At 39.2% G+C, this 19658-nt stretch overlaps 2 protein-coding genes across 3 annotated transcripts; both read left to right on the top strand.

Moving 5' to 3' along the window:
- The first annotated feature begins 8536 nt into the window (after window positions 1-8536).
- On the top strand, window positions 8537-13750 carry cgref1 (cell growth regulator with EF-hand domain 1). Of its 2 annotated transcripts, none has more exons than XM_006779935.3 (7): window positions 8537-8711; window positions 9519-9624; window positions 9856-9930; window positions 11935-12011; window positions 12161-12285; window positions 12389-12490; window positions 12609-13750. In XM_006779935.3, the coding sequence occupies exons 2-7, from the start codon at window positions 9527-9529 to the stop codon at window positions 12885-12887; spliced, it is 756 nt and encodes a 251-aa protein (XP_006779998.1). In that variant the 5' UTR covers window positions 8537-8711; window positions 9519-9526; the 3' UTR covers window positions 12888-13750. The 2 variants fall into 2 exon arrangements, with proteins under 2 accessions (XP_006779998.1, XP_006779997.1); XM_006779934.3 differs by having other exon boundaries at window positions 8538-8760.
- Window positions 13751-13912: 162 nt separating this feature from the next.
- On the top strand, window positions 13913-18940 carry drc8 (dynein regulatory complex subunit 8). Its single transcript, XM_006779933.3, has 7 exons — window positions 13913-14148; window positions 14346-14436; window positions 16593-16665; window positions 16876-16952; window positions 17438-17480; window positions 17603-17669; window positions 18543-18940. The coding sequence occupies exons 1-7, from the start codon at window positions 14049-14051 to the stop codon at window positions 18659-18661; spliced, it is 570 nt and encodes a 189-aa protein (XP_006779996.2). The 5' UTR covers window positions 13913-14048; the 3' UTR covers window positions 18662-18940.
- The last annotated feature ends 718 nt before the right edge of the window (window positions 18941-19658 follow it).

Here is a 19658-nt window from a genome sequence, read left to right as displayed (position 1 = left end):
ACCAAGTCCACAGGAGCATTACCACAGAACTTCTCTTCTCCCTCGGAGGTGGAGTTACCATCCAACATCAATGTTAGAATGGAATAGAATAATCCTTTAATTGTCCCACAAGGGGAAATTTGGTTGTAACAGCAGCCAAAAAGACAAATATACAAACAAACAGTACACAGGACACGGAACAGAAACATACACAATTTTTCTTACATATTTACATTAAGGACAATGGTTACTATAAACAGAGAGTACTGTACAGTTATTAAATTAAATAAAAATAATTACAGGTAAGAGGCAAACCAGGTTGTAGTGTGAATTGGTTAATTAACTAACTTATTGCAGTTACAGCATTGATGTAAACATCTATGTTTGTTGGGAGCAGTTCTGATTGTACAGTCTGACAGCTGCAGGGAGGAAGGACCTGCGGAAACGCTCCTTCATGCATCTAGGATGCAGCAGTCTGTCACTGAAGCAGCTCTGCAGTTCAGCAACATCTACATGCATGGGGTGGGAGACTCTGTCCATCAGAGATGTTATTTTGGCCAGAGTCCTTCTGTCTCCCACCATCTGTACTGGGTCCAGGGTGCATCCCAGAACAGAGCTGGCCTTCCTGATGAGTTTATCCAACCTCTTCCTCTCAGCTGCCGATAAACTGCTGCTCCAACATACCACACTGTAAAAAATGACGGATTGCACCACAGAGTCATAGAAGGTCTTTAAAAGCGCTCCCTGGACTCCAAATGACCTCAGCCGCCTCAGCAGGTAGAGTCTGCTCTGACCCTTCCTGTAAAGAGCATCAGTGTTGTGGCTCCAGTCCAGTTTATTATTCAGGTGAACACCCAGGTACGTGTAAGAGTCCACTATCTCAATGTCCACTCCCTGGATGTTCACCGGTGTCAGTGTGGTGGGTCTGCGTCTCCGGAAGTCCACCACCAACTCCTTCGTTTTCCCGGCGTTGATCAGCAGGTGGTTCTGCTGACACCAGGCAACAAAGTCCAGAGTCCACTGTCTGTACTCTGAGTCGTCCTCACCTGTGATGAGGCCGACTATGGCAGAGTCGACAGAGAACTTCTGTAGGTGGCAGCGTGGGGAGTTGATGGAGAAGTCTGCAGTGTAGAGGGTGAAGAGGAATGGTGCCAGCACAGTTCCCTGTGGGGCCCCCGTACTGCAGACCAGCGTGTCAGAGACACAGCCCTGTGACCGCACATACTGTGGACGTTCTGTGAGGTAGTCCAGTATCCACTGGGACATGTGGTGGTCCACTCCTGATAGCTCCAGCTTGTCTCTCAGAAGTCGTGGCTGGATGGTGTTAAAAGCACTGGAGAAATCAAAGAACATGATCCTCACAGTGCTTCCAGGCTTCTCCAGGTGAGTCAGAGCTCGGTGCAGGAGGTAGATGATGGCGTCCTCCACCCCAATGCCAGGCTGGTAAGCAAACTGCAGCGGATCCAATGAAGACCTCACCAGGGGGCGCAGATGGTTTAGAACCAACCTCTCGAGGGTCTTCATCAGATGCGATGTCAGGGCTACCGGCCTGTAGCTGCTGAGGTCCTTGGGATGGGAGGTCTTTGGTACTGGTACCACACAGGAGGTCTTCCACAGCTGTGGTACTTTCCCCAGTGACAGGCTCAGGTTGAACAGATAACCTAGGATGCCACACAGTTCATCTGCGCAGCATCTCAGGAGCCTGGAGCTGACACCATCTGGAATGCAGCCTTCCGCTCAGTACAACTTTAGCTGAAAAATTAAAACCATTATTAACTCATCTTTAATGTCTACACTTCATTAAAGTTCATTGTTCAGCCGTCCCATCAGTACTTCAGGCTGGATGCAAAAAAATAGTCGTTTCATAATATTTATGTACAAAATCTCAACCCCTTCATATCCACAAAGTAGGAGTAGGGTTCTAATTTATTTAAATTCCACCACCTTTTAATTAACTAGAACAAAAAACAACTATAATGTCAAAATTAATGTAGTTGAACAATTCATTTATTATAAGAGCACATCTTCTAGTTTCAGAATATTCACATGTTTAGCAAAATCTGACCCCACTCCCAACTCTAGATGGGTTGTCAGTGATGCTAAAACCGTGACTTTTATATTGATTTGTTCACAAAACTACATATCTCTTGAATTTAATGAACTTGAGAGAACTGAAGCCGGATTATTTCTTTAAGTAGATAAAAATAAATAATATTTTTCAAGATTTCCTGCTGGATGTTGGTTGTGTTCAACTCCAATTCCCTCAAAATTTGGGTTCTGTTTAAATTGTAACTAAAACCATCAAGCATTGATTTGCTTCCAGATCAGCTTCCACACTCCTGTAATAGATGCAGTATGTGGTTTAAAATCATATTCCTGAAGTATGCAAGGAAGGCCTTTCCTGAAATAAATATTGTCCAGATGGGAACACGTGTTGCTCTAAAAATTAGTTTTGGTCCATATGGCTACGTCTTTGCTATCAAATCAAATCAAATCAATTTATTTATATAGCACTTTTCACAGGATAAAAACCACAAAGTGCTTCACAGTAATATAAAACAGAAATACATAAAATACATTAATAATAAAACACACAGCACAAATCTAATTAAAAGCCAATCTAAATAAATGAGTCTTAAGTTGCTTTTTAAAAGAATAAATACAATCAAGGCAATGTAATGATGGAGGGAGAGCATTCCACAACCTGGGGGCCACCGCTCTAAAAGATCTATCACCTCTGGTTTTAAAATATGTTCGAGGGACTACCAACAGCCTTTGATTAGAAGATCTCAGGCTGCGAGAGGGAGCGTGGGGTTCTAAAAGATCAGAAATATAAGCAGGGGCATCACAATTCAAAGCTTTAATGCTATGTAATATTGCAATGTGCTTTACGCAGAGTCTGAGTCCATGCAGTGATTTCCATAGAAAATATGACATTTTTGATGATTTTGTGCTGCAGATGATGAGATATTCCAGCTCTTTTCATTTTTATACTGAAGAACATTATTGTGAAATTATCTGACAGCTTGTAGATTTGGGGTTTTTTTTTTTGCAGACTTCTGAAACTCAGCCTACCTTTACTTCTGAGGAACTGTGCCTCTCTGAGATGTTCTTTTTTTATACCCAATGATGTTACCGACTTTACCGCCAATTAAACTATTTAGTTGCAAATCTTTCCTCCAGCTGTTTCTTTTTAAGTCTGCTTACTTTTCCAGCCTTTTGTTGCCTCCTGTCGCAACTTTTCTGAGACATGCTGCTACAATCAAAATCAGATTTTCCATGAAGTTGTGAAATGTCTCAGTGTAAATATTAGATATGTTCTCTGTGCTCTATTATAAATAAAATATGGGTTTATAAGATTTGGAAAGCATTGCTTAGACAGCGTACCAATTTCTTGGGAATTGAGGTTTTAGTTACCTGATTGTTCTTGTAAAGAGATTACTTTAATAACATTACTTGGACACTGGGCTCCATCACTGACATAACTACAATAGAGTTTCCAGTTTTAAAGTGCCGCTTGTGTCTTTACTCTTTATACAGTTTTCCTTCTCCTGTCATCACTTTTTCTTTATTCTCCTTACATCTCATTATTAATTTAGATTCACTTTGTGCAAATAACTGAATAAGCAAATACTTTTTGTTTCCTCCCCTCTTCATTCTCAGATGTTATTCAATAAAAATTAAATAAAAATTAGTCAATAAATAAATCTAGCTTTAAATGAAACAAGAGTTGGTTAATTGAGTGTTACAGCTGAAAACTAGAGAATGCAGAAAGAGAAGCTATGAGAGGATATGGGGGCAGGACGGGTGAGGAGAGCGAGAGAAAATGCAGCATTGCCATCTGCTTTTACAGGGATGGCGATCAAAGTAAACACAAGAGAAACATTTTGTGTTAAAAATAGAACCGCGTGGTTAAAAGAGCCACAGTACTCACCTTCATGTGATAACACACGAGGTCATACACAGCCACAGATTTGTTTGGAGGAAAGAGAACAGAGAACGTGTACACTTATATTTACATTTGGACCCACACAGGTGTTTTATTTACTCTGCTGGCAGCGTGCGGGAGCACTTCGCTGGGCTGATTTTCCTGTGAGACTCGCTGCAGATAATTATTCTTAAAGCATAACGACTGGTGGCATTACGTAACAGACTCGCAGCACAGTAAAAACAGCACAGGTGTTAAGTGAAGTGACATTGAAGTGGCACAGTGAGTCAGCATCAACAATACCACAACTGTGAAAAGAAAATAAGGTAATTTGATCATTAGTAATTGCGCCAGTTGCACCTGAGCTTTTTTATTACTGTGACATGTCAGTTTTTTCTCTGAGGGAAAAATCAAATTATGTGAGTGTACACAACCAAATTCAGATTCTTTCATTATGGAGCGTCTTAAAAATAATCTGTGGCCTCTTAAGTTTACCTTGTGTTTTCAGTCAAAATAAGGGGAGGAAAATGAAGAGGGGCGTTCAGTTACTGGGGTGGTTTCAGTCTTAAATGCTGCTTTAGGGGCAAATTGTCACAAAAGACGTTTATTCATCTTAATGTCATCTAATGGGTTTAAAAGTAAACTCAAAATGAAAACTAGAAGAAGAAACAAAGTACAGTGAGCATATGACTGAACCGAAATAAGGACACTCTCAGTCACAGTTTGTTTGATCAGGGGCTGGTTTAGCTCACAGATTTAGCAGGCAACTATATCCTCCAAGGGCTAAATGTAATAGGCCGGGCTTAACTGTGACCCCGAATCCCTTGCTGTGTCTCTTCCTGCTGTCCTGTTTCCTCTCCACTACACTGTCACCAATATATCAACTGTTTGTTCAATATTATGAGAAGAGACCAGCAGGACTTACAGTTCTATGGTGTGAGTGTAAGACAGAGTTTTGGGGAAAAGACAATTCATGAGTATGTTGTTTATTTAATGGACCAGCATTATCAAATAAGAGAATATTTCTTGGTTGAATGAACTGCCAAGCAAATCCTTAAAACCTTTGTGCCCTAGTGTTGATGAATCCAAATTTGCAGGTCAGATTAATTTCCATTCATGAAGCACAGGTGTAAAAGCAACTGCACCCTAACCATCATCAGCAGACATGCTGATGCTGTTTACTCTGGGACTCCATCTGTGCTAAAGCTCTGTATCCTGTATACTCAAAGTTATTACCCCAAATAAATTACACCAAAACCTCTCTGTGAAGTGTGAAATATGTAAATATATATATGAAGGGGGAAAATGGCGGCTGATATTGCAAAAAAAAAAAACTTGAAACACAATTTAAAAAGATGAGTAGAGATAGAAATAGATCACACAGATATAGAAATATTGCTGTGTTAGTAAGTAAGTTCCACTGCTGTGAACAGCAAACAGCTTCCCTAAGTCACGACACAGATACACAGCAGCACTGGGCAATAGGGTTTGTTACTCTTTTACTCGTGCATTTTCTATTCAGCCAAAGAATGCACAGAGTGAGAATGGGAGACTCGTGTTAACAATAAGATCACCAACACCATCTCTGTGGTGTAAGAGCAACAACACAGCCTGTCTGCCACATATATAAAACATGCTTTCTCACTGAATTGCATTACCATTACACGCATGCACAAAGATACTGTTCAGCAGCTCATGGTAACAATTATACACTAATCTCTCTTCCTGTAAGTTAGTGTCAGAGGGATGTTTGTGTACCAACCAGCTGTGAAATAACGAGCTACTACGGTGCTAAGCCACTCAGTGGGTCACGAGATGTTGGAGCTTATTTATGTGCTTACATGACTATGGCTACTTTAAGTCTGGTTATGTAATGTTATGGCTGGTCTTTTCCACTCACCCTTTCACTGGAATACCAAATACTTACCCTTTCGACTTTTGTTAATATGTGTGTAACTGCATATGATTGAGTGTGTTTTGTTTCTGTTTGAAGATTTTTTTTTCTCTCCAAGTCTGGAAGCTTGCGAGTTTCTCGTGTCTAAAATCCACTTGAACAAACTTTAGCTGCTTTTATATTTAGGACTCTGTGTGTGTGTGTTGTGATGGAGACTAAAATTAGTATTTTTAAATATGATATAAATACTTCAAGCTATGAAGCATTTCTTACAGAGGCCTTACACAGATGTACAGAAGATAATGTTTTCCTTTTATGTGGTCAAAACATGCAGCTTTGTAAACATGACCACTTACATAATTATCTTAGTAATTAATCACATCTATATAGATTTTGCATTGGCCCTCAAATGCATTCATCTAAATAAGATGGCCAATATTGCAGATGTTTTGACCCAAAGCCACATTGTAGGCTCCATACATGTGTATAAATAGCTAAAGGGGGTTGATACTGTCCTTCAACCACATAGTCAAAGCCTCAGAAAGATGGATTTCTCCTTAAAGATCAATGAACATCCCAGTGGTTGGGAATGTTTGTTTGTATGAGGGCATTTCCATGTGTAATCATCCCGTCCTTCAGTTGAGTAAGACCACAACCCAATTACATCTGAGCAAACAAGCAGACACGCGGGTTCTGTTCTGCTCTGGGAAATTAAGGTGTTTGTGGCTAACCAGCTGCTGAGACGTTTAAGTGTAACATCTCAAAGGATGATTGACACACAAATATTAGGGCGATAAATGAATATAATATATGAATCTAATTTTAGCATCTGAACCCACTGGGATCAATTACAGGTTAAAAGTGGGTGATGTAGTTGTGCAGCTCATCAAACCTTCAAAGTGTTTCCACTGTATTTTCAACAAATTATATCCTGCCTGAGATAGAACAGATTTCCACTAATATTGTTTTTTCCAAAGAACACCTATTTCCCCATTTCCAGTTCCATACATTATTCTTGGATGCTACTAGAGTTGCTTTTAATAATTCAATAATAATCCGTAGATTGTACACTGAGCCTTGATGCAGCCCCTCAGATGACATACTGTCTAGAAAAAAAACTATTTTAGATGTTGCTCTTTGCCAGGATGTCCTCATTTTATGCCAAGTTTCTCCTGATTGAGTATTAACTTCAGAAATAGATGCTTTGAACAGGAGGTGCGTGGGTTCATTGTGCACCTGAGATCACAGTAACAATGTGATCTTAACTGGTTAGTAATCCATATTGCCCTATTTTGTAATAAAGTAGTTGTTTTAAAGGTCAATAAACACAATAACAAATTTCATTTAAATTTATGTACATAGCACCAAATCACAACAACAGTCATTTCAAGGCACTTTTACATAGTCAAGTAAAGAACTTACAATGATAGAAAATCCCAACATTTGGGCAACCCCTTATGAGCAAGCACTTGGTGACAATAGGAAGGAAAAACTCAGGAAAACTCAGAAGGAAGACAGGGCAATACACACACTGTGAGAGAGAGCCAGAGATGAACAATAACTGATGGTTAAATGCAAAATGCATCATTCAAAACATCTGGAAATTCCATTTAAACATTGAAGGCATATGTATTCTATCACACCCCACAGCCAATACAGATTGCTTAACTTACCTTGACCTGTGCGTGCGTGTGTGTGTGTGTGTGTGTGCGCGCGCGTTGGAGTGGGGTGGGGGTGGGGTTCTGAACAGCTGCTCCTCTTAAGGATGAACAGATGATCTGTTTCCATCTTCCCAGCACCAACCACCTGACCACCTGCACGTTGTCACCACATCCATAAACCTCCGCTTTCCTGTTTTCATTTTCAGCATCCTCCTCCCATAATAGCAACTCTGAACATGTCTGAATAAAAGCGGGGGATAAAAAATATATAATGTTTTTTATTTTTTACACTACGTTAATACATCTTTTTTTTTTATTAATACCTCAATACCTCTCCTTCATCATGATGTTTAAAAGCCTACTGATATGATATATCATAAGCATCACATCAGGATCATAAGAATCAATTAAATTAAAGTGTTGCAGTGACATCTTCTGGTCAAATACCAGGAGTGCAGTGAATAGTGTGGCTTATACTGTGTCTTGCTTGATGTGTGTAAGGTTTTAAACAGAAATATGCAATAAAGCTGGTTTCCTAATTTTACACAGTATTTGGAGGTGTGTGTTTTGTTGTTGGATAAAGTTGCACTAAGCCTGGAAATAAAACAATGGCCAATAACCACACACTAAGACATTTAACCACATGTTGACTGGATCAAGTTAATGCTGAAACAACAACTGGCAGTTATTGCAAAAGACAGTATATAAGCCTGTCGCATAGGAGTATAAAAAATATATTACTTCCTTTTCATGTTCATCGGGAAAAAAATTGCAGCAATGTAAAATAAAGTATTTGCCCTTCATACGATGAAAGCCACACTATCAGACTAACTTCAGACCGTCTCTCAGCTTTAACTTAACGCCCCACACAAACATACTCTTTACTGGGGTCTGGCCAGCCGTTTATGAGGTAATGCGGCTCATTGACACGAAACATGAAATAACCCTGATTATAAGCGCCGTGAGCGATTGCTCCACCCGGACGACTGGGATCGCTGAGGACGTGGACAAGGCGTGGCGGAAAAACCGGACGGGGAAGCACAAAGAGATCGACAAAGCTTGCGCAAACTCACTGACACGACAGCGGCTTAGTTCTTCCACGTGGACCCTGTCATTGACCAAAACACACCACTGTACTCCGTGGCAGCCTGGGGGCGCGCACGCAGTCGCCTTTGCGCAGTGCAGACCACACGGAGGCGCGAGCAGGGCGGTGCGGGATAGAGGTGATCTCCAGATATGAACCCGTAAGGTGTCGGAATTAATGCCTTTTGCTGCTCATACATCAACTATGCAGACAGGTAGGCTCGTTGTCACTGTGAGGAGAGATTTGAGCTGTTTTCATCAGCTGCAGCGGTTACGATGCGCTTCGTAGTTAACGATACTATTCTTTCACAGCTTTCTTTATAAATGTGTTTTATTTAATATAAGACTGTGATGTCAACGTGCCTTTAAAGGAGGCTGTGTGATCAGGCAGTAACAATGAGTTGATGGTGTAGTCTTGCGTGCTGTGCCAGACTAGCATCGCTGCTGCTCCACAGGAGGAGGAAGCTGCCGGTTATTAGTCTGCGCATCTCTGGGATCTCTTAAACAGGCCATTCAGCTCACAGCAACGAATTTTAGTTCAAAAATCTAATGTTTGCTGGTCTAAAAGGACTGGCGAGTCACAGAGAAATGATTCATGGAGACAGCATGAAAGGGCTGCAATGAGCTATAAATAGATAGAAAGATTTCAAATGATTTTTCCATAATGGACCAGGAAGTTTCTCATCTATGTGACAAGTGAAAGCTGTATGACTGCAGCTCTGCAATATTACTGAAGGGACTGGTTTTTGTGAGGTTTGGTTTTTTTTTTTCTTTCTGTAAGGCAGCAATTGCTGCATTGTGTGACCACTGCAATGGCCATAAAAGTTTCCTCTAGTTTCATTAACACAATCAGAATTAGTAATTCTGTGCACTGTAAAAACTCAAGCATTTTTATTTATATGAATTAAAATCAGCGATGAAATTGTTTGAGAAGAGCTTGCACAAAGGTAGTAATGGGGCTGTTTAATTTTAGGTGTGCTCATGGAGTGTCACCTGGACCAGCTGGTTCCACGTGTTCTGTCTCTGACCCTGCTGGTACACCTGTGCCTGGCTGCACCAGGTCTTCCAGGAACACAGAGGTAACCGCCCCTTTTCTCATCAAGTTTCACTTTCTCTTTTTTTTCATTCATATAAAGGCATAAATGTTCTCAGGCTTTCATAAATGTGCTGCTTGAGTTGATTTTATTCTATAATTGATTATTTCTTATTCCCATTGGATATAAATGTTATATATCAGGCCAAACCAAAAACAAAAGCAGGGATGCAGGAAGAAGCTCTTTGAATGATTTTTTTGCTTATTTAATCCACAGGGAGGAATCAGTAGATGCCCATCCCCCTTCTGCAGCACTACCCAATCCCTTTGGCTCTGGAGAGGAGGAACGCAGGTGAGTGGCACATGTACAGTCTGCTGTTATTGAACATGTGAAATCATTTCACTCAACAGCAGCTTTCTGATTTGGCTGTGGACTTTGGCTGCTCCGTCGTGCGAATGATGTGGCCTGTACTATAAAATGATAAGATTACATGTACCTAAGAGCTCATTTATGCTGCATTAATTTCCTTTATGGAGCTCTCCTCACCATACTGCAAATAGCACACATAGCTGCCACTGTACTGGAATAGTTTGAACTTGCCTGTAATAAATTGTTCAGAGAACAAAAGAAGAAATATAACCACACGACAGATGCAGCTTCTTTCCATTTGTTGGTAAGATTAAAATAATGTGTACACGCTATCATACTTTCATCTTAAGAATATTGCATGTAAGACCAGATAAATGCTTGTTAGCTGTATGGAATAGCAGTTGGAATTTACACCACCCTTAATAAATAATACATGTTGGCTCAAAGCAGGCCTTTGTGCTGAATCAACATTTGTAAAAGGATTATTCAAGCATTTAGAACCTCTCACTGTTGCAACATTGCTTCATTTATGGTATGTGATAGAGTGCATGAAGTTCAAGATGTTAAAACAAATGATGCCCCGAGAGCAGTCTCAGTTCTTACCACCAGATCTTGCCTTGATACCCTTTTAAGTCTCATGTAAAGCTCATGACTCATTGCTGATCCTAAATTCAGGCCAAAGGTGTTTCCTTGATGATCTGTGACAATCAAAATCTGCCACAGATCATCATTGTTACCATCTACTTCATATAAGATTATGAAAGGTAGCACCGCTGCTATGATGTGTTATGTGTTAAGAATGTAAAGAAGTTTCTATTATTATATTAAGTGTGTGTAACCAGTTTAATACCTGTTTACTATTTGTCAAGAGTCTATTTACAAATATAGGAAAACATTTACAAGTACACATCTGCCATCTGCTTCACTTAAGATTACATATACAAGTACACAGCACATGCACCTAAAATATGAGTTTAAGGCATGTGCCAATGAACGTTTCACACTTCACAACCATTTTAAAAGTAATAGAAGCTTAAACCAGTGTAATATAATGACTCAAAGCCTTGATTTAAAAAACAGTGCTACTGGACTTCTATGGACGAATTTTTCATATTATTTCCAGCAAGGTGAACATATTTTAAAAAATGTGTCAATAATAACATTGCCGAGCAACACGGTAGCGCAGTGGCTACATCTGTTGTTTCACAGCAAGAAAATCATATGTTTGGCCCCAAATTCCTTCCACAGTCCAGCAACATGAATTTTAGGTTAATTAGTTTATTCTTATTGATTGAAAAAAAAATGACATTGCAGAATTTTTCATCAGTCATTAACAATAAAAAAGAACCGGAGCTGAATTGAAGTTTAATAAAAGTGCGCACAGTTATGTGAGGAAACTTATTGTTTAATTTCCTTAATTTCCTTTTCTTTTCTTTCTTTTTTTTTTGGTGCTCCCCACCTTTTAATGACTTCACGCTCTGTCAGTCCTGTAACTGTGCAAGTTTATGGTTATCTGTCTGTTTATATCCAGGGTGTACCCTGCATCTTACCTTGTGTCACCTGCGATCAGTTGCCATCTAAAGCAGTTAATAAAATTGACTATTTTTATTGCTACATTCTAGACGTATTGATTTCTCTTCTAACCTCTTCTCACAACATGAGACACGAGTTGTTTTGTACATCACTGAACATGATTGAAGGGGATCTTTAACTTCTTTTAAACATCTTATAAATGATTTAACAAGCTAAAACAGGCTCTGTGAGCAGAAGTCTGTGTGCATCTGAACTGAAATAGTGAAGTCCAAGTTTTTGGAGACGGGAGCGTGGGGTGTAGGAGCTTGAAGAGTCTGGCACAGGGTGCTTGAGTGTTATACCCTCTACCAGATGGCACAAGGGTGGAAAGAGTCTGTAGCACATGGCAGTTGCACTACCAATCTGCTTTGTAACATTTTTTATAAACTGTGCTTTGTGTTGTGTGTACCACAGTTTGAGACAGAGTTACATTCAATCAAGCCTGAAGAATGAAGGACAAGGAGGACCAGAAATCACCAACTGGGAGCAAGGTAAACAGTGCCTCTTACCAGTAGATATTACACTGATGGGTTCTGACTAGGATCACCATTGCCAAATAATGTAGCCTTTATTAGTCAGAATCTAATAAAGTTTTTTTATTTGATCGTATAATTGTGAATTGTGCTGTGCTATGTTCCAGAGGTATTCTTCCTGTTTGGCCTTTATGATTATGATCGCAGTGGGTTCTTAGATGGCTTAGAGATGATGAAGCTCCTCTCAGATTTTAACTCCCATCATATACCCGGAGCAGAGGCCAGTGAGCAGGTTAGCAGGAGCGACTCTATGTGTGTGTGTATTTGAACTGACAAGGTGTTGGCCTTTTTCATTCAGTCGGCGATATTTGTGTATGTTTGCGTGTTGCTTTCAGGTGGTTTCTATGGTAGATTTCTTACTACAGACTCAGGATCTAAACCAGGATGGTCTGCTGGCTCTATCTGAACTGCTCTCCCCTTCAATCACTCACACACAGGTACTGCAACTGTATTGGAAGTACTGTTAATACTGTTAAAGCTTTATGTAGTTTTATTCACACCTTCATTATATTTGGCTGCAAAAACAACACCTCATCATAACTTTCTACCTTAAAGGACCCAAGCAACAACAATGCACCTCAGCAGGAGCAGGAAGCAGTAGTGGAGGAACAGCTATCAGACGCTATTGCTAACGTGGACAGTGTCGGAGCAGTGGAGCAGAGAGAGGAACAGATTCGTGAAGAGATTCAGCTTCAAGAGGACGTACAAGGAAAGGAAGTTGAACCCATAAAGCAAATGGATGAATATGAGAGACATCAAATCCCAGAAGTCACAATAGAAGATCTGGGGCAGGACCACAATGTCCCTGTACATCAGGGCCAACCAGAGATATAAAACACACACACATAAACACACTAGAGAAAACACCACTCTGTCATCTAGGCCTCAGTCTCTTATGTACTGTATGGGAGAGCTTCTTAATCAGCATCCCCAAAAATGGTCCCCTAATGGATCTGAGTTCTGAGTTTCTGCTAATGCACAATTCACTGGACTGTTAAACATGTAGACGGGTGGTCAAAAGGTCTTTCTGGTCAAAATATTCCTGCCACTGTAATGGGATGGTCAATGATTCCCGGAGCTTTTAAGGGGTTAAAGGCAGAATGTAATATTAGTTGCAACAATAAAACAGAAGCCATGATTAAAAGAGACCTTTTAATGCATTTTTTCTAAGTCGGAAAATGTGTTATTACTTTAATTGAATTTATTTACCATTTATTTACCATTTTCTGCCATGATTATTTGATGCATTTGTTTGCGTTATACCACCAGTTTATGAGTCACTGCACCATATGACTGGATGTTACTTGTTTCCTCCTCCCCAGATGTCAGTAGGCACTGTGGATTCATGTACATGTGGATGGTGGACTTGCTGCACTTTTAGCTGCTTTTTTTAATGTTTCAGATTCACAGTTAGTTCAGCTGAAATGAAAATTCGCTCTCCTTAATATTATATCAGCAAGTAAAATGAGTACATATTGAATTCACTAGACAAGGAGTATGAAAGAAAATTATCTTTCTGGTGGCCCCATTTAAATAAAATGAAAAGTAATGTAAAATGCTATCATTATCTACATACTTGAAATGTTTTTATTGTGAAAGAGTGTACTATTTGTTAATTTTAAAAAAGTGTTGTTTTTTTTTGTTAATTTTTTTAAAACCATTTTATGCATTTATACGGCGGAAGAAAATAAATAAGAAACAAGTATTTCTCTGCTCTCTTTGTTTTCAGTCTGTCTTATATTTAAATGTGATACCTATAGATTAATTCATAGAATAGTAACAAAATCTTTGGGAAAAAACGTTATAGTATGAAAATACATTTACGTGGCTTCATTATATCAGGAACTTCTGACGGGGTCACGTTGTTGGAAGGCTCTTTTTTTTTTAATCGAACGACTTCTTCAGCAAGACGGAAAAAAATAAATTAACTAATTAATATCGTGTTATTAGTAGCTCTGTGTAATTCGACAATGAAGGGTTTCTGGCGACAAAAAGATGGCAAACGTCAGAGGCGTTGAATTGGTGTCCTGCCATACGGTTGCTGGGCAACAGAAAGGCGACCGGACAAACATGGCAGAGAACAGCAAAAGTGCAGGTTGGTAATAGTTACTTTCATTTACAGTTTGTTTACAAATTGAAAATATTGAGACCACAGTGAAAGTTTCAGTCTAGCTGAAACTCTGTGGTGACCCGTCATAGTGGCTGATCTTTGATGAATATTGTCATTATTTTCTCCAGAACTAAGCCAGCTAAGCTAATGCTTCACTATGTTTTCTTAATTTTGTCTGCCAGAGGCCACCGTGCTTAATACCAAGGTCCTCAAGAAGCTCAAAGGCGCTTTTCAAGCGTTTGACACAAAGTCTGACAACACAGTGGATATCAAGTGGGTAAAACAAGACAAGCCACTTACTTTATTACTGTAAAGATACTTAATAGGTACTATGAAGCTAATGACTATGAAGATCCAAAGGACCTTAAACGTTTTAACAAGTGCACAAGATGCAGTCTTGTGAGAAAATCTTGAGCCACCCCTCAATTATTTGCATTTTGTTACCAAGGAGCCAGATTTTATTGTAATTTTTAGCAATAGCTCTTTCATTTTTATTCCAGTGTTGCACTTTTTTTGCCACCCCACTTAACACTTTCCTTTAGCATAAACAAGACACCTCCCTCAGGGGACAAGAACCAGTGTTGTGTCAACACCAAAGAACTCAGAAAACTCAAAACAATTCAGCAAAGAACCTGTTTTAAAATTTACTGGTCACCTTTTATTAGCAGACTGTTGCAAAAATACATAATTTTTTCCCATTTCTTTAGTTGAATCAGCAAAAAACTCCAAAGATAATACATTTGAAAGGCATAAAATAGTATTTTTGCACCAACAAGGTGATTCCCAAAGGTTAATGAAGGTAAACAGAAAGAAAAGGATGAGCTATGCCAAATTACACAAAAACTGTTTGCACATAACCTTGCCATGAAAATACAGGGATCTTCATTTTATTTTGAAAACAGAAGTGCCATAGATGTTTTTGATGTTTTTGCAAGAACTGGGCCCAACATCGGTGGCAAAAATAAGCAAGGTACAGCTGCATTTCAGTCAGGGGTGTTGGTGAATTTATTCAAAATTCCTGAAATTATGAATAAAGAAAAGTACTGACAGATTTTGATTCACCATGGAATAACATCTGATCGGTAAGAGGTCCCATTTTTCATCAACGAGTCTGACCCCAAACACAGCCGATGCAGTAACAGCATACCTGGATAGAAAAACACAAAATGAAACACTGTCTGCCTGGAGAACTATTTCTGAAGACTACAGAATTACAAAATTACAAGAACGCTTGCCACAGAGAACTCAGGCTGAAGAATGAAAATGGTCATACTAACACTGACTTTCAAGAGAGAATTACACAATGTCTTTATTTCCACTTATTAATGTACATGTTTCAATAAATGGCTACAAGAAATATTCTTAAAATCTCACCAGAGCTTTGTGCAACCTGAGGAGCTCTAATCAGCCACACAGATGAAAACATCTGGCAAACAAATGTGCATGTCCTTTCTTTTCAGCGACAGTGCAGCATGTTTTCTAAGCCAAGTGTGTGATTTCTATGAAAAATTATACTAAATGGTAGAGTAGAATATTTTTAAATTAGCATTATTAGAGGTCACAGCAGCTTTAATTCCTAGGGTTTTTTTTTACTAACTTATGCAGATGCAGAAAGGTCGAAACACAGCTGTTTATTTAAATCTGCTCTCAGTAGGTTTCCTGTCTGTAAGTTTTTGAATTTCTCACTGGAGGTTTTAAATAGAGTGGAAACTGCACACAATGTGTCCTCCCTGCTAAGGTAACCAGATCCAAGTCGATGGCTGTATATAAATAGTCTGTATATCTTTTATACAGTCTGACAAACTAAACGTGGACTTGGACAGTTTAGGACATTTTGCTAATCTAAAATTGTTGGTCTGTCCAGGGAAAAACAAATTATTTAGGTTAGATATTTGGCATGTAGTTTGACAAAAACAAGTATTTGCGTTTCTAACTTCATTTCTACATAAATAACATGAACCTGAAAGTCAAGTGGCCCAATCTCTGAGAGCTGACTACACCTGGAGCCAGGATTCCAGTCTTTATTGTAGCCACACTTCCTTTTCTTTGTTTTATGTCCATCACATTTGCTGAGATCTACATAACTTGTGAGTTTCCCGGTTAGATATAGCATAGGTGTCCATCCTGCAGTGTGGACTTCTGAATATTAGAGGCAATGAAAATGTGGGACTCAGTCTCAAGACATACAAAATGCTGTGCAGTTGAGATTATGCAGCGGTTTCCACCGGTAAATTGTTTGGTTGAAGTGGGTTATTTGGACACTGGCTATGAGAAATAAAGTTTGTGGTTTGTCTCAAGGCTTTCCACTGGCTGAGTGGGCTTTAGTAGGACATTGCGGTGAGATGGTTCCTAGCACACAGGAATTAGTGAAACTAACTGAAACTGTCCTTTTAAATACTTTTAATGCACTTTTTGTCATTGTTTTCTAGGGAGATTGGCACCATCTTCTATTCACTAGGTTTCTTTCCCACTCAGGCAGACCTACAGACGTTCACATCTGAGGTCAGTACAGCATGCTCCCGTAGTCTGGTTCTGTTTTGGAAGATCAGTAATGGGATGTGCAAACAGGGTTCTGACATTGTGCATTTCAGTAATGTTACAGAATCTCCTGTGCCATTATGTGACTGTTATAAAATCCTGGGTAACATTAGAAGCATTGTTTTTGTTAGAAAATTCAAAGCAAACCCCAACAGCCTATTCCTGTGCAACCAGGTGGAAGATGAGCGCTCAGGATATATCCACTGGGACAGATTCCTCCCAGCCATGACTAAAGTGCTACTGGAGGACAAGTAAGACAGTTCAGTTATATCATTGTATAAAGAAATTTCTGTGTATGAAAAGAAGGCTGAGATGCAAATAGGAGTTAAGTTAAATCAAATTATCTATTATACAATGTATTTTTCTCTTATACTGAAGGCACACATGAATGCATTTCATTACTATGAGTTTTGTGATCAGTCTGGTAAACATTGTGTAAACCTCAGTACTCTATTTTTGATCACTGGTGTTTCAGGTCAGGTTTGTTCACCACTCAGGAAATACTACATGTCAGCCTTGTTTAAATCATTTATATCGCTTGCTTTTACACGTGAGCTTTTCTGTGCCTGAAGCTGCTGAAGTTTAGCTTCAGACCAGTGTTAGCCTTAAACTCTTAAACAAACAAGCAAAGAACAGCCAGTGCTTCATCACTGATGTAATGATTTGGACATTAAACTCACTGTTTGCAGTATTTGGCTTGTCATCATTTCATTACTGCTGTGCTATTGTCTGTTAGGTTCCCTCCCATCTCTGATGAGCTTCTGCTTCAGGCCTTTGAGGTGAAATCTCCTGCTGTTTCCTTGTTCCTCATATTGTCCACTTTTTGCATAGGGACGCTAGTCTGGCAGTATAGGCATGTGATATTTGCTAAAACACAAAGGCGCTGACACTCTGTTTGCAGGTTCTAGACAAAGAAAAGAGGGGATACCTTGAGCCTGAGGAGCTGACAGATTACATGACAAAGGAAGGTAAAACTGAGGGTTTTGTTTTTGTGTGCAATTAGAAGTAGATTACAATGACACAGTGACAACAGCAATGGCGATTTCTTACTGTATTTGAGAAATGATGTGATCTGCAAGCGAAAAATCAGCTTTACAAATGTGATAATTATTGAAGTGATAATGTTAATAGTAGAATGAGAGACAGAGCCTTCAGACTTCAGGAACATCTTCTGTGGAACCAGCTCCCAGTTTGGATTTGGAAGACAGACACCCTCTCTACTTTTAAGATTAGGCTTAAAACTTTCCTTTTTGCTAAAGCTTATAGTTAGGGCTGGATCAGGTGCCCCTTAATTACGCTGCAATGCTTCACTCACTATGTGAGTTGAGTCTGGTTCTGCCAGAGCTTTCTTCCTGTTAAAAGGGAGTTTTTCCTTCCCACCGTCAACAAGTCCTTGCTTAAAGGGGGTTATTTGATTATTGGGGTTTTCTGCGTATCATTCTGGGGCCTCTGCATTACAATATATAGCACCTTTAGGTGACTGCTGTTGTAATTTGGTGCTATATGAATAAAACTGAATCAATGTAGGCAACAATTTGTGTGTACTTCACAGTAAATACAATAGATCGGTCCATGGCTTCCTGTGTTTGCTTAAAAATAATTGGCATTCCATTTACTTTTACTTACACAATGTTAATTGCGTGTGTACAGATCACTTGATATGCACGGATTGTTTGAATTTGTTAAGTTGAATTATTTATACCAGTTTTGATGTACACAATTGTAAAATAATTTTATGTGTTCAGATTGCTTGGTGTTTGTGTGTAGATTGGAACAAACATCTCTTTTTTCTCAGGTAGATCAGCACGTTTGTGACTTGATTTTTCTCCATATCATATCAGGTGAGCCATTCACTCAGGAGGAGATGGATGAGATGCTGACAGCGTTCACTGACGAAGAGAATAAACATATCTATTATAAAGATGTTATCCCACATCTGACTCTAGAGCGTAAAATGTAGGCAGCAAAACAAAGATTGCTTAATCAGCCTGTTGGTGCAGCCAAGTATGAAAACATAATGTACAAATGCCAAATGAAATGTATGTAGGCAGTCTGTATGTCACCAAAACTGTTATACAATATAATCTTTATGTCTGTTGTGATAAAGAAATTAAATGTGCATACTTCAACTGGATTCAGATAAGAATACCATAAGAGTTTGCCTGCTCAAGCCCTCGTTCCTTATTTAAGAAATGTTTCTCCAGTTTGACATTAAAGGAAAGTCCAGTACAGTATGAAATTACTGGTGTGATGCACTCCAGTTTCTGTGAATGTAAAAAACAATCACCAAAATGGCTTATGTTGGGTTTCAATCATGGTACCACTGGTGCTATTCAAATGTTTTTCTGAGGTAATCTGGAGTTACAGAAATGAGCTACAGCTGAAGAAGCTGTATTTAAGAAAGCTGAAGGCTTGCTGCTTTCAGAACGTGCGCCCAAAATAGAGGGTGAGGGAACATGCTGTGTTATAAAAATAGCACAGGCTCCTCACCATCTCTGCAGTGGACTGCAAGTATGCAACACTTCTTTTGCATGGACAACATTCATTTTTAATCATTTGTTCATAGACAGAAACCTTGTAGTTATTGGGTTGGACTTTGTTTTGCTTTCAGAACTGCCTTGTTTGTGGCATAGATTCATTAAATTACTAGTAACATTCCTCAGAGATTTGGGCATATTGATATGATAGCATAACACAGTTGCTGCAGATTTGTTGGCAGCACATCCATGATGTGATTCTTCTGTTTCACCACATGCCAAAGGTTCTCTGTCGGACTGAGATCTGGTGACTGGGGAAGCTATTTGAGTACAGTGAACTTGTGGTCATGTTCAAGAAATTAGAGAACTGAAATGATTTGAGCTTTGTGACATACGTTATCCTGCTGAAACAGCCATCAGGTACGCTGTAGTCATAAAGGTTGTCTGTGGAGTTTAAATGATGCTCAGTTAGGACCAAGA

Source organism: Neolamprologus brichardi, chromosome 1, assembly GCF_056152115.1.
Source record: "Neolamprologus brichardi isolate AB-2024 chromosome 1, ASM5615211v1, whole genome shotgun sequence".
Classification (NCBI taxonomy): Eukaryota; Metazoa; Chordata; class Actinopteri; order Cichliformes; family Cichlidae; genus Neolamprologus; species Neolamprologus brichardi.
The sequence above is the reverse complement of the archived record's forward strand: the minus strand, read 5'-3'. Positions and strand labels throughout refer to the sequence as shown.

What these genes read in the sequence shown, in the direction of transcription:
- cgref1 (XM_006779934.3), top strand. Translation starts at nt 8,724, where the DNA reads ATGCCTTTTGCTGCTCATACATCAACTATGCAGACAG. An exon ending in TACATCAACTATGCAGACAG is followed by an intron (nt 8,761 to 9,518) that starts GTAGGCTCGTTG and finishes GTTTAATTTTAG; the next exon opens with GTGTGCTCATGGAGTGTCAC. An exon ending in AATCACCAACTGGGAGCAAG is followed by an intron (nt 12,012 to 12,160) that starts GTAAACAGTGCC and finishes GCTATGTTCCAG; the next exon opens with AGGTATTCTTCCTGTTTGGC.
- drc8 (XM_006779933.3), top strand. Translation starts at nt 14,049, where the DNA reads ATGGCAAACGTCAGAGGCGTTGAATTGGTGTCCTGCCATACGGTTGCT. An exon ending in GACAACACAGTGGATATCAA is followed by an intron (nt 14,437 to 16,592) that starts GTGGGTAAAACA and finishes ATTGTTTTCTAG; the next exon opens with GGAGATTGGCACCATCTTCT. An exon ending in TACAGACGTTCACATCTGAG is followed by an intron (nt 16,666 to 16,875) that starts GTCAGTACAGCA and finishes CTGTGCAACCAG; the next exon opens with GTGGAAGATGAGCGCTCAGG.